The sequence below is a fragment of the Camelina sativa genome, chromosome 1 (assembly GCF_030686135.1).
Source record: "Camelina sativa cultivar CO46 ecotype springtype chromosome 1, ASM3068613v1".
In the NCBI taxonomy this organism is placed as follows: Eukaryota; Viridiplantae; Streptophyta; class Magnoliopsida; order Brassicales; family Brassicaceae; genus Camelina; species Camelina sativa.
In genome coordinates, this window is record NC_141880.1 from 18209707 (window position 1) to 18221639 (window position 11933).

Below are 11933 nucleotides of genomic sequence, written 5' to 3' on the forward strand. Positions count from 1 at the left end.
CAGGTTCTATCATTCCAGATCTGTTCTGGAAAAGTGGCTGTAACTTTCAAACTGTAGACCCAAATCGTGATCTGCATTTTTCATTGTCTTTGTTTGGCTGTTGTTAATATTTTCACTAAATTTCATAATTTTCTGGGTTGGTTTGTTATTACATTTGTGCTCTGCATCAAAACTGATGAAAAAGGCAGAATTTTAGTTGGATGTGTTGAAGAGATTGGAGTCAATTTTTTTTTTTTTTTTTTTTGTGAAATATTCTAAAATCACCCAAAGTTTATAATAGAATCTCATAGAATTACATTTCATTTACTTTTATCTTTAATATAAAAACTTTAAAAGCTAATCAATTCTTCTAAAAACTCTTCAAATCAAGTAAAATTCCAAAATATTAAAATCCTACAAAATCCTTAAAATGATCAATTCAATACCCCCCCTCTTATAATATATCTAGGATCCGAATGACATAATCCCAAACAGATCAGATCCGCGTCCCATATACAATTTAATTTACCTTGTTGCCCTTAAATTTTTTTTTCTCTTCTTCTTTTGTTTGCTCGTAGGGGCAAAGTATGAAATTTTTTGCAAATATTTTTTTTTCTGCTGGAATACTCCTCAATTAATAGTATACATATATTTAGTCACCAAAGATTACATATCTGATTTCCTCCTCTAAGATCCATCTCCTAGCTCTATGCTTTTTTCACTACCTCTTATCAAACTCTTCACAGCTTGCCAATCCCCCAAGCACTTCAGATCCTCTTAAGCTCTGTCGTTTCCTCTTCCTAAGCTCTTTCGCCTTCTGGCACCTCGGGTGACACATGGCGCCCTTTATTTGTAATGGGATTCGACAGAGGATCATGCTTGCTTAGGCATGACGAAGGTTATGGTTATTACAGTTTCGGTTTATTAACCAATGTTTACAGTTTTTTGATAATATAATATGGTTGATATTATTTGATTATATGATATGGTTGATATTATTTACTTTTAACTGATATGTTCTTTTGGTGTGCACATATTTCTATATCATATAGTCCAATTAAATAAATAATTATTAGTATATTTTCTTATGTTTTAAAAATGGTTATAGTTAAAAAATTATGGTTTAACAATGCGGTGAATCAACAGTTTTGATATGGTAACAGTTAATTAACGGTTATAGTTAATATAATATAACCATATATTTACGGTCGACGGTTACTGTTTTTAACCGTTTATACGGATATAATCTAGATACGGTCCAGTTACAGTCTGAAATACGGTTACGGTTTGAAAGTGGGGGATACTGGCCCAATATTTCCCCCAAGTCTTGTGAGCTGTTTAGCTCAAAAGACTTATGTATAAATACGTATGTGTGCTCTTAATTCACATTTCTTATTCATTTATGTCTCATCATCATATCTTTGGGATTTTGGGAATATAATTTATGCTTCTGACATGTATTAACATTTAATCATAATTTAGTTTTTATTTATTTTAAAAATCAAGAGCTTTTTCCGCTTTCTCCGAGATGTTTTTTTTAAGTCGAATTATTTATTGGGAAAATTGATTTACAAGGACATTTTTTTCTTCAATTTGTCCCATTATGCCTTCTACAGTACATTATTGAGTATGCCTAAACTATCCTTAAAAAAAATTGAAACTAACTTTTAAGCAATTTTAAAAATTTATTTCCCTAAAAACAAATAAATAATATAAAGAAGAGATTGCCAAAAGGTGTTTTTGATGAAAAAAATGTGTTTTAACATTGACAAAAAATATTTCTGCAATATTTAGAATACATATTCTACTAATTTGATATATTCTAAAGATATTAGATTATGAATTCTACGTGCTATACATGTTCTAAATATGGTCGTATACTAATTCTACGCATTGTACTTGTTCTGTAATCTTTAGAATAGATTTATCTTCTAAAACTTGTAGAAGTCGGAATTTATATGTGTTCTACAAAAACTAGAATATATGTTCTACACATAACTCTATATTCTAAAAATATTAGAATTTGTTTTCTTCACTTTATACATATTCTACAGAAGTCAGAATATGAAATCTACATTTTTCATGTGACCTGCGGAAATTAGAAGATATATTCTACATCTTATTCTAGACTTATGTTAAACAAGGTAACTGAATCCTAAATTTAAGGAAACAAAATATTTACGTAATCCCGAAATTATGGAAATCATATATATTCTTAAGATTATGTTCTAACAAGTTTAGAAAACGTGTTCTGAGAGAGTTTAGAAAACATTATTAATCGATTACCTTCGGTTTAAGAGAGTTTTTTTTCACTCTTCACGCTTGTAAACCTAAATTTTGTGTTCTTTCATTCAAGAGTTGATTTTGCAAAATGTTGCAAATCTATGTAACATGTGGTATATGGAGATGTATCGGGCAAAGTGAATGGAGATTTATTGTTGATGAAGAAAAACATGGGAGACGTCTTATTTTACAAGCCAATTCAACTCTTGAAGAGCTAAAGATGATGGTTTTGGAAGACTATGAAATACAGTCTCTAAACATGGTTGATGTGGAATTCAGTTATTTACCCTTTGATCTCAGTGTTGATTCTCCTCCGGTTGTTATGATGAATGATCGCCAAGTGAAAAATTTTGTTGCTTGTTGGAGAATGAAGAATAACATACGGTTGTGTGTGACGTTTAAAACCACAGTGAATGATAGAAGTAATATTGATTTGAATAAGGAACCAAGTGATTCAAGTGAGGGAGGCGTTGACAGTCTCCACCGTGAAAAACAGCAAAAAATTGTGAGCAAAGCAAAACCGAATGATTGTAACTTCATAACTTCTAAGGATGCTGAAGTTGGTGCTAGATCTATGATGGTTGATTCTATGGTAAAGAAGGGGCAATATTTCAAAAGCAAGGAAGCTTTACAGGCAAGTTTAGAAATTTTTGCCATGAAGTATAACTTTGATTACAGAGTTACTAAATATGGTACAAGATTATGGTGTATATGCTGTATTGATAATGTTTGCAAATGGTGTGTTCGTGCTGAGTGCTTAGAAGGGTCTACGTGTTGGAAAATCAACAAGTATGTGGGTAGCCATACTTGTGCTCCTTCAAGGAAAACGAAATTTGGTAGAACACCTTCAGCAAGAACAATCGGGAATCTCATCAAACATAATTATGAAGGTGTCAAGGAGGGACCTAAACCCAATGACATCATTAATATTATGGGTACGGAGAATGGATGTGAGCTAACTTATTCCCAAGCTTGGGAATCTCGTGAGTATGCAGTTAACGAAGTAAGAGGAATCCCAGAGAAAAGTTTTGCTAAGATACCTAACTACTTGCACATGCTAAAAGAGGCGAATCCTGGTACGCATACAAATTATGATATTGATTGTGATGGTAGATTCAAGTATCTATTCATTTCATTTGGTCAATCAATAAGAGGGTTCTACAAGAAAATTCGGAAGGTAATTGTACTTGACGGAACATTTTTAAAGAGCAAATACAAAGGAGTTCTACTAGTTGCTACGGCCGTAGATGGTAACTCTAATTTGTATCCAATTGCATTTGGGATTGCTGATTCTGAGAATGATGCTTCATGGGAGTGGTTTTTAATGCAGCTTAAGGTTGTTATTGCGGATGACAAAGATTTAGCTTTTGTGTCAGATCGACATATATCTATTGGTAAAATGATTGGAAAAATCTACCCGTTGGCTAAACATGGTATTTGCATCCACCACTTGATAGGTAATGTGGTAACAAATTATAAAGGAAGAGGTGTGGCTGGTCGTCTTGCAAAAGCGTCAAAAGCTTATAGAGTTGCTGAGTTTGATAAACATTTTGCGGAAATTTGCAATATCAGTCCGGCGATTGGAGGTTATCTACAGGAGGCTGATGTGAAAAAATGGGCTAGATGTCATTTCCCTGGATATAGATATGACATAAACACCAACAACCCTGCTGAATCAATATATTCAGCTTTGAGATCACCGAGAGAGTATCCAATAATTCCTTTGTTAGATAGCATTAGAGAAATGTTAACCCGCTGGTTTTATGAGCGTAGGGCATTAAGTGAGCAGCAGAACGACCCTTTAACCATTGAGGTGGAGAAGAAGATTTCTAGAAGAATAGAGAAGGGTGAAAAGTTTAAAGCTTATCCTATTTCTCAATTCATATTACAGATTAAAGGTAGAGGAGTAGATTTTATTGTTGATTTGGAGAAGAGGACTTGTTCATGTGGAAAGTTCGACATAGGAAAACTTCCTTGTAGACATGCCATAAAAGCATGTTTTAGTATTGGAAAAAGTCTGTACCCATACGCTGATGATGTGTTCACTACTGCTGCATGGAGATCATTGTACGAGGAAACCATTAATCCTATAGGTGTTCCTGAAGATGAATGGTGTGTTCCCGAAACTGTTGGTGATGTAAAAATTGTACCACCTGAGACAAGAAGAGGAGCTGGTAGAAGAAGAAAAAGAAGATACGAATCAGTGGAAGACAAGATAAGATTGTCACAAGGAGCGAAGAGGCGTAAGTGTGGCCGTTGTGGTAAAGAAGGCCACAATAGATCGACATGTGAAAACACGATCTAATAATAGGTTTGTTCAGCAACTTTTACACATCATTTCAAATATATGTTTTAGTTTCTTTAATTTAACATTCATTATTTTTTTTCATCTTTGCAGGCTGGTCTTGCTAGTAAAATGGAGGCTGATCTTTGAGGATTTATGATGTAGTCTTCTTCGTCACTATTTGGAGTTCACATTATTGGATATCTTATGTTTTTTTTTATTTTGAATTTCTTATGTTTCAAATACATGTTATTGGCTTTTTTATGTTTTTTTTATTTTGAACTTCTTATGTTTCAAAATAATTGATGTTTTGTTTTGGACGTTATTTTGAATTTCTGATGGTCAACAAGATTTTGTTTTGAACGTTGTATTTGTCTTAATCATAGAGAACAATTAAATGGCAGTGACATATTAAACAAGCTTTTGTTTTGGACGTGTTTGAAATATTGATGTGTGTGCTTCGTTGGATTTATGTAACACGTAAAGCTTAAAAACAAAAGCTAAAAAAAAATTTCAGCAATAAAAAACATGATGTGAGTGACATACTACAGTCGCAATAATAATCCTAGCAAAATCTTAAATTTAACTAAGGTCTACAATATGAGGCAATATAGATGGAGGCTCATACTTTCCCATTCGCTCAATGAACACAGGATCAGATGCTGCTTCCCACAAATCTACTGCAATCTTCGTACGAGCTTCTTTAATGTTGTCATCGTTTATCAAACTCATATCTAGGTTAAGCATATGACACTCTATGTATTTAAGTGCATACACTCCGCAGTCAGAGCATGACTTATTAAGATTTGGTGGCAATGAAGCAAAAATGATAGAATATGGAGCCACATGAAGATATTTACCATAGGTTTTGGTCTGAACTTCCTTCACAAGTCGAGGGATGAGGATTGCAAAAGGATCTACATGACTTCTGTGGGTGCGACCAGAACAATCAAATACTTCAACTGTTCTTAGGCCAAAATTAATGCACAGAGATATCCAGTGATTATCATTGACGAACACAGGAGTGTAAACTCTGTCGAAGTCTAATGCCCATTTCTTCCCCGTCTTTCCATGAGAAGGCAAGTCACCGTTGGCATAACCCAAGATCATAGAATCCCATTTGTGGCCTTTTTTATCTTTGATAAACTTCAAATATTCGATTTTGATTTGCATGCTAAACAGACAATTCATGAAGCCAACACGATTTGACTTCAGTCGGCCTAAAGATGTATTCTCCCGAAATATATACATCATGGCATCTATTTCCTGGAAAAAATATAATGGACAAAAATCAAACGTTGACAATAAAAAATATATTGACAAAAATAATTGACAAAAATAACATGAAACGTACGTGATTCCGAAGCCAAACGTAGCTTGTCATGACTCGACTTAGTAATTCATCATTCATTACACTCGGACCCAACTTAAGCATTCTGCAAAAAGAAAACATTGTGCATAAGCCTCATTGAAAAAAATAATAGGAAAAATACAATTGAACAACTTACCCCAGTGTTCTACTCCACGCTGCAAAAGCATTGAATCGATCATCAGAAACAAACACCAAAACAGAATCCTCATCATGTTCACCCTCGTTTCGAGGACTCCGATTTCTGATGTCATCTTTGCACAATACATTATGTGTAGGATCAAACCCAAGTACATCTGTCTTTTGAGATAGGTGTCCTACTGTTTTTTGTAAAAATTCTTGGGAATCCAAATTAAGATCTATTTCACTATGATGAGTGAAAATATCATCAATTAAAAACGACTCATCCTATCAATACAAAAAGTTTAACAAAAATATTAACACAAATTATTACACCCACGTACATACATATCCGATTACATATTCTTTTAGAGTCTTAAAAAAAACACAACATAACATAGAGATTTAAGTCTTACGTACCACAGATTTACCCTTCTTTTCTGCTGGAATGGATGGTTGCTCAACCGTGGCTTGAGTGCTTATTGTAATTCCAGCTGAAGTTATAGCATCCTTCAACAGTGAGACATCTTTTTCTATTTTTTCCAATCGACTGTCAACCTTCTTCTCAAAACTCTTGAAACAAGTCTCAAACACATTAATAAAAGACTTCATTTGTTCATCTGTTGCAGCTCGATGTGTTGTTGCTGCTCGCTCATAGAGCAGTTTATTTTTCCTCCTCTCTGCACCATGATCAGGTTGTCTCTTTCTCTTGCAACCTGACTCTTCGTCATTAGCAGCTTGCATACTCTCACCACTCTTTGTTGCACTAGACCCTTGATTTTCTTCGCACACCTCACTGCCAACATCATCTTTTACTTGATTATGTTCACCGTCCACATCATCAACTTGTACAGTTCCCCAAATATGGTCTCCAAAATCATTTTCAGAACTGATCTTAGCTTTCAATGCATCGACTTCACCATCGCTAGTTTCGTCACGCCATAAAAACTCCATGGAGTCAACAATGTCATAATCGCCAGTAATAGATATGTATGGATAAACAATATCCTAAAATAAAATAAAATAAAACTGTTAGAACTTAAGATTAAACAATGACATCAACTATTAACAAAAAAACATGTGATAAGAGTTGGATTGGCAAAGAAAGTACCTTTGGTCAAAATGTACTTTCTAGTTGGATGATATCATCATATGATACTTTGGCTGCGCCTGATATGTTATGGTTTTGACTCACTTTGACCCCGTTTATTTGATAGTTTTGCAGTTGTTTGAGTCCTTTTCAGGTTATAATAAGAGGCTAGGAAGCTAAAAGCAAGGATTGGAACAGCAGGAGCAATCGGAGCAGAAAGGAGTTGAATTGGAGCTGAAAAGCTGATTTTAGACCCAGGAGCACATGCTCCCGATTTCCGAGCACATGCTCCCAACTCTATGGTTTCATGACGACACGTGGCAAGCATCTAGGCGCCGATTCCCTGCCTAATTCCCCTTATTTTAGGCGATCCTTTGTGAGAGAAAGAGGGCTGAGATCGCTTTTTTAATAGGGAGATTTGAATTTGGAATCTTTCCTTATTTTTCTCTACTTGTATGCTATTTAACCTAGGGTTTTTAGGAGAGAGAGGGGGGACCTTTTCTTTTGGTTTTTGAGCGACGCTTTTGTGAGAGGGAGAAGAGCGGCTACCTTGTGAAGCATATTCTGAACCCTTGTGATTTTTATATTTTTATGCTGTTGAATTTCTCATCTATGTTGGTTACTCATTTCTCTATGTCTGAGTAGTTTTCTTTGCTAGATTAGGGGTTTCAAAAGGGGTTTCATGGGTTAGCAACAGAACACAAATAGGGCTTTATATAATCGATTGTCTTCACTATTGTTAGACTTAATGCTTAGGTTGATTTGATCACCCAATCTATGATTCTAGGTTTATCTATTCATCAAAAGTGTAATAGGTTGCTAGAAAAGACATTAGTGGGCAAATTATCCTAGATCTGCGAAAGTTGATGTGTAGGTGATTTGTGAACTTATCATTCCTGTTCTTTAATGCTTGTCTGCGATTCTGGGCTCAAACGACAGTTTAGGGTTTATGGACCGCCGAGCATGTGCTCCGGATGTCTGAGCATGTGCTCCGCGTTTCCGCACAGAATCGATCAGATAGAGTTATTGATACCACGACAGTGGATCAGTTTATATTTATGTTTGAGTTCTAGACTGGTACTTAATCTATGCCCTGAATAGTTGTTTAGTTGCTATCTCTGAAATTCCCGAGAATTATCCCTGATCTAGTGTTTTGTTTATTGCCTTTTTTATACCGTTTTAGTCGCGTTACTGTTACCAAACAAACCCAACTTTGAATTGTCTTAGCTTGAAATTGAACCAATAGAATCATAGAGTAAAACTTGGTCTTCGTGGGATTCGACCCCTAAGTACTACTTCTTTGCTGTGCACTTGCAGTAGGAAAATAGGATTTAAAACTCTATGTATCAAGTTTTTGGCGCCGTTGCCGGGGACCAAATTTTTACCTTTGGTTTTCGGCGAAATTACTAGACTAAGACCTTACTGATTTGTCTTTCTGCTTCTTCTTTGCGTGTGTTTCAGGTGCATGCCAAGAAGATCTACAAGAAGAAACAACACCGAAGAACTAGTTGCTTTGTCAGCCGCAGAGCTCTCTTTGGCAGAAAGAACAAACCGCAAGAACAGAAAGTTTCAATCCGTCAACATGGGTGACAATAGAAACAATGAGGATATGGCTGCCGAGTTGCAGCAACTTCGACAATAGTTGGGGCAGTTTCTCCATGCTCAACACGAAAGAGCCGCGCCGCCACAACCGTCCATAGGGGACAAGGACAACCCGCATGTGTTCTACACCAACCGAGCGGCGATTGTTCCTCCCACCATCCCGAGACAAGATTTTGAGATCAAGCCACAGATGATCTCTCTAGTGAAGCAGCACCTATTTCACGGTCTCCCAGCTGAGATTCCGATGGACCACATCGAGAATTTTGAGGAGATATGTAGCACCACTGGTTCAAATGGGATACCGCCAGACTTTCTGAAGTGCAAGCTCTTTCCCTTCTCTCTTGCGGATAGAGCTTCACGTTGGCTGAAGTCATTGCCACCTGGGTCTCTGACATCATGGGAACAGTGTAGATCTGCGTTTTTGGACCATTTCTACACCAAGGCTAAGACCGCTGCCCTGAGGAACAAGATTTCATCGTTCCAACAGCACACTGGAGAAGCCTTCTGCGAGGCTTGGGAGAGGTACAAAGAGTACCATAGAGAGTGTCCGCACCATGGATTCAGTGATGAACAGATTCTGGGCATTTTCTATGATGGAGTTAACTGGGACTACAGAAACGCTCTCAACTCGGCCAGCAATGGGGATTTTATGACAAAGTCTAAGGAAGGAGCATATCAATTGATTGAGAACCTAGCTGCAAGCTCCAGCAACAAGGCTCCTGAGTATGACAGGTCCGTGAAGGTCAATAGTGTCGATACGCAAAAGATCGACGAGTTGACAGCCAAGGTGAACCTTCTTCTGAAGGGAAGCCAGAAAACTGTCCATTTTGTCGATGAGACCGGAGACATGCCGCTAGCTCAGGAGATTTGTGATGGAGAGGATGAAACGATGGAGGTTAATTATGTGAGTGGGCAAGGTTTTGTGCAGAACAGGGGTTTCAACCCGAACTACAAAAGCCATCCGAATTTGTCCTATAGAAGCACCAACGTGGAGAATCCTCAGGATCAGGTGTATCCGCAGCAAGGAGCTCAGAATCAGATGGGTTATCAGAAAACCTTCTCAAACAACTTCCAAGGCAAACAGTTTGTGCCCACTCAAAACCGTTTCCAAGGGGGGAACCAGCAGACATATACAAGCGCTCAGCAAGCACCGCCTTTCACCAACCAGCAGTTGGGATCTTCACCTGCTAGCAGCTCTCAAGATGAGCTGAAAAACATGATGCAACAACTCTTGGTGAATCAACAAAAAGCTTTAGTGGAAATCAACGCTAAGGTCGATACCATGTACAATGACCTTAATGGGAAGTATGAGGCAGTAATGTCACATGTGAAGAAGCTTGATGTTCAGGTTGCACAGACTGCTGAAGCCGTGAAAAGAACTCCTGGGACACTGCCCGGAAAAGGGGAAGCAAACCCGCGGAACGAGTATGTCAATGCGATTGAGCTAAGGGGAGGAAAGAAGTTACCCCCTAGAGAAGCACCATCCGCTAGGCTTGACAAGGGCAAGGGTATTGCTGAAGAATACCTTCCTCAACATGCTGATGAGACTCCACCGTTGAGTCAAAAAGAAGCCGACGCATCCGGCGAGCATTTCCTCCCACCCAGCGAGCACGTGCTCCCGACTCCCGATCAGACCGTTCTTACTGAGGTACCTCCTGCACGCGTGTACACCCCTAGGGTTCCTTACCCTGTTCCTCCTAAGAATCTCGCAAGGATTTGGAGGATGCAAAATGCAAGGAGATGTTGAGAGAATTGACGGTAAAACTACCCCTGGCTGATGCTGTTCAGATGATACCTGCTTTGAAGAGATATGTGAAAGGGTTAGTTTATGGGAGAGTGTCAGAGGAAGAGAACGTGATGATGGTTTCAAGAGAGTGCAATGCTGTGCTGCAAAACAAAGTGCTAAAGAAGAGAGATGATCCAAGGCGATTTGTCTTATCCGTGAGAATCGGTAAAACGATTTTTGCAAACTCCCTCTGTGATCTAGGTTCCAGTGTGAACCTTATGCCATATTCAGTGGCTAAAAGGCTGGGATACACGAAGTTCAAGTCTACACGGATTTCGTTAGTATTCGCGGATAGATCCACCAAGCGCCCCATAGGAGTGTTGGAGGATTTACATGTCCAGATAGGGGACACGCTTATACCAGCAGACTTTGTGGTTCTGGAACTTGAAGAAGAACCACGTGACCCCCTGATCTTGGGTAGATCATTCTTATGCACAGCTGGTGCGATTATAGATGTGCAAGGGGGAGCGATCGATCTCCAGCTGGGGGATATGATCGCAAGGTTTGAGATGAATAAGCTGCTAGACGATGAGAACCAATCAGGAGAGGAATCCGCCGAGGGAGCACCTGCTCCGGATTCCGGAGCACATGCTCCGGTAAAGTCAGCGGACGGTCCTTGGAGCGAGTTAAGAGCTCCAAAGGTAGAGCTAAAACCACTTCCAGCCGAGCTAAAGTACGCGTTCCTAGGTCCTAACTCTACATACCCCGTGATAGTGAACTCTGAACTAAACAATGTAGAGACCGCTTTGCTCCTTTGTGAACTTAAGAAGTATATAAATGCTCTAGGGTATTCACTAGATGACATCCCAGGAATCTCACCAGATCTTTGCATGCATAGGATACATCTAGAAGATGAATCAATGACTTCGGTAGAACATCAGAGGAGGTTGAACCCGAATCTAAAGGATGTTGTTAAGAAAGAGATAATGAAACTTCTAGATGCGGGTGTAATTTATGCTATTTCTGATAGTTCCTGGATTAGTCAAGTTCATGTAGTCCCTAAGAAAGGTGGAATTACAGTGGTTAAGAATGATAAGGATTAGTTGATTCCTACTAGGACAATTACGGGACATCGCATGTGCATAGACTATAGAAAATTTAATGCTGCGACCCGTAAGGATCATTTTCCTTTGCCGTTTATTGATCAAATGCTTGAGAGATTGGCTAACCATCCTTACTACTGTTTCTTAGATGGCTATTCAGGTTTCTTTCAGATCCCAATCCATCCCGACGATCAAGAGAAGACCACATTCACATGTCCTTACGGCACCTTTGCTTACCGCAGAATGCCGTTTGGCTTGTGCAATGCACCAGCGACCTTCCAACGATGCATGATGTCCATTTTCACTGACCTGATTGAGGATATAATGGAAGTTTTCATGGACGATTTCTCCGTCTATGGGAGCTCCTTTTCCGTTTG

At 38.3% G+C, this 11933-nt stretch overlaps 3 protein-coding genes and 1 non-coding gene across 4 annotated transcripts; 1 reads left to right on the plus strand and 3 right to left on the minus strand.

The window, feature by feature from the left end:
* Positions 1 to 224: 224 nt before the first annotated feature.
* On the plus strand, positions 225 to 4892 carry LOC104709876 (uncharacterized). The gene is made up of 2 exons (XM_010426424.2): positions 225 to 4573; positions 4661 to 4892. The coding sequence occupies exon 1, from the start codon at positions 2351 to 2353 to the stop codon at positions 4565 to 4567; it is 2217 nt and encodes a 738-aa protein (XP_010424726.2). The 5' UTR covers positions 225 to 2350; the 3' UTR covers positions 4568 to 4573; positions 4661 to 4892.
* A 236-nt stretch (positions 4893 to 5128) lies between these two features.
* LOC147950075 (uncharacterized) lies at positions 5129 to 5972 on the minus strand. Its single transcript, XM_087512179.1, has 2 exons — positions 5901 to 5972; positions 5129 to 5812 (listed from the first exon to the last, which is right to left on the minus strand). Exons 1-2 carry the CDS (start codon positions 5955 to 5957, stop codon positions 5129 to 5131), a joined length of 741 nt encoding a protein of 246 aa, XP_087368305.1. The 5' UTR covers positions 5958 to 5972.
* A 78-nt stretch (positions 5973 to 6050) lies between these two features.
* LOC147950076 (uncharacterized) lies at positions 6051 to 6989 on the minus strand. The gene is made up of 2 exons (XM_087512181.1): positions 6456 to 6989; positions 6051 to 6323 (listed from the first exon to the last, which is right to left on the minus strand). Exons 1-2 carry the CDS (start codon positions 6987 to 6989, stop codon positions 6051 to 6053), a joined length of 807 nt encoding a protein of 268 aa, XP_087368307.1.
* Positions 6990 to 9181: 2192 nt separating this feature from the next.
* On the minus strand, positions 9182 to 9288 carry LOC147950077 (small nucleolar RNA R71). The gene has a single exon (XR_015565513.1). It is a non-coding gene; the product is annotated as a small nucleolar RNA R71 (small nucleolar RNA).
* Between the last annotated feature and the right edge of the window lie 2645 nt (positions 9289 to 11933).

What these genes read in the sequence shown, in the direction of transcription:
- LOC104709876 (XM_010426424.2), top strand. Translation starts at nt 2,351, where the DNA reads ATGTTGCAAATCTATGTAACATGTGGTATATGGAGATGTATCGGGCAA.
- LOC147950075 (XM_087512179.1), bottom strand. Translation starts at nt 5,957, where the DNA reads ATGAATGATGAATTACTAAGTCGAGTCATGACAAGCTACGTTTGGCTT. An exon ending in ACGTTTGGCTTCGGAATCAC is followed by an intron (nt 5,813 to 5,900) that starts GTACGTTTCATG and finishes TATTTTTTCCAG; the next exon opens with GAAATAGATGCCATGATGTA.
- LOC147950076 (XM_087512181.1), bottom strand. Translation starts at nt 6,989, where the DNA reads ATGGAGTTTTTATGGCGTGACGAAACTAGCGATGGTGAAGTCGATGCA. An exon ending in AAAAGAAGGGTAAATCTGTG is followed by an intron (nt 6,324 to 6,455) that starts GTACGTAAGACT and finishes TTGTATTGATAG; the next exon opens with GATGAGTCGTTTTTAATTGA.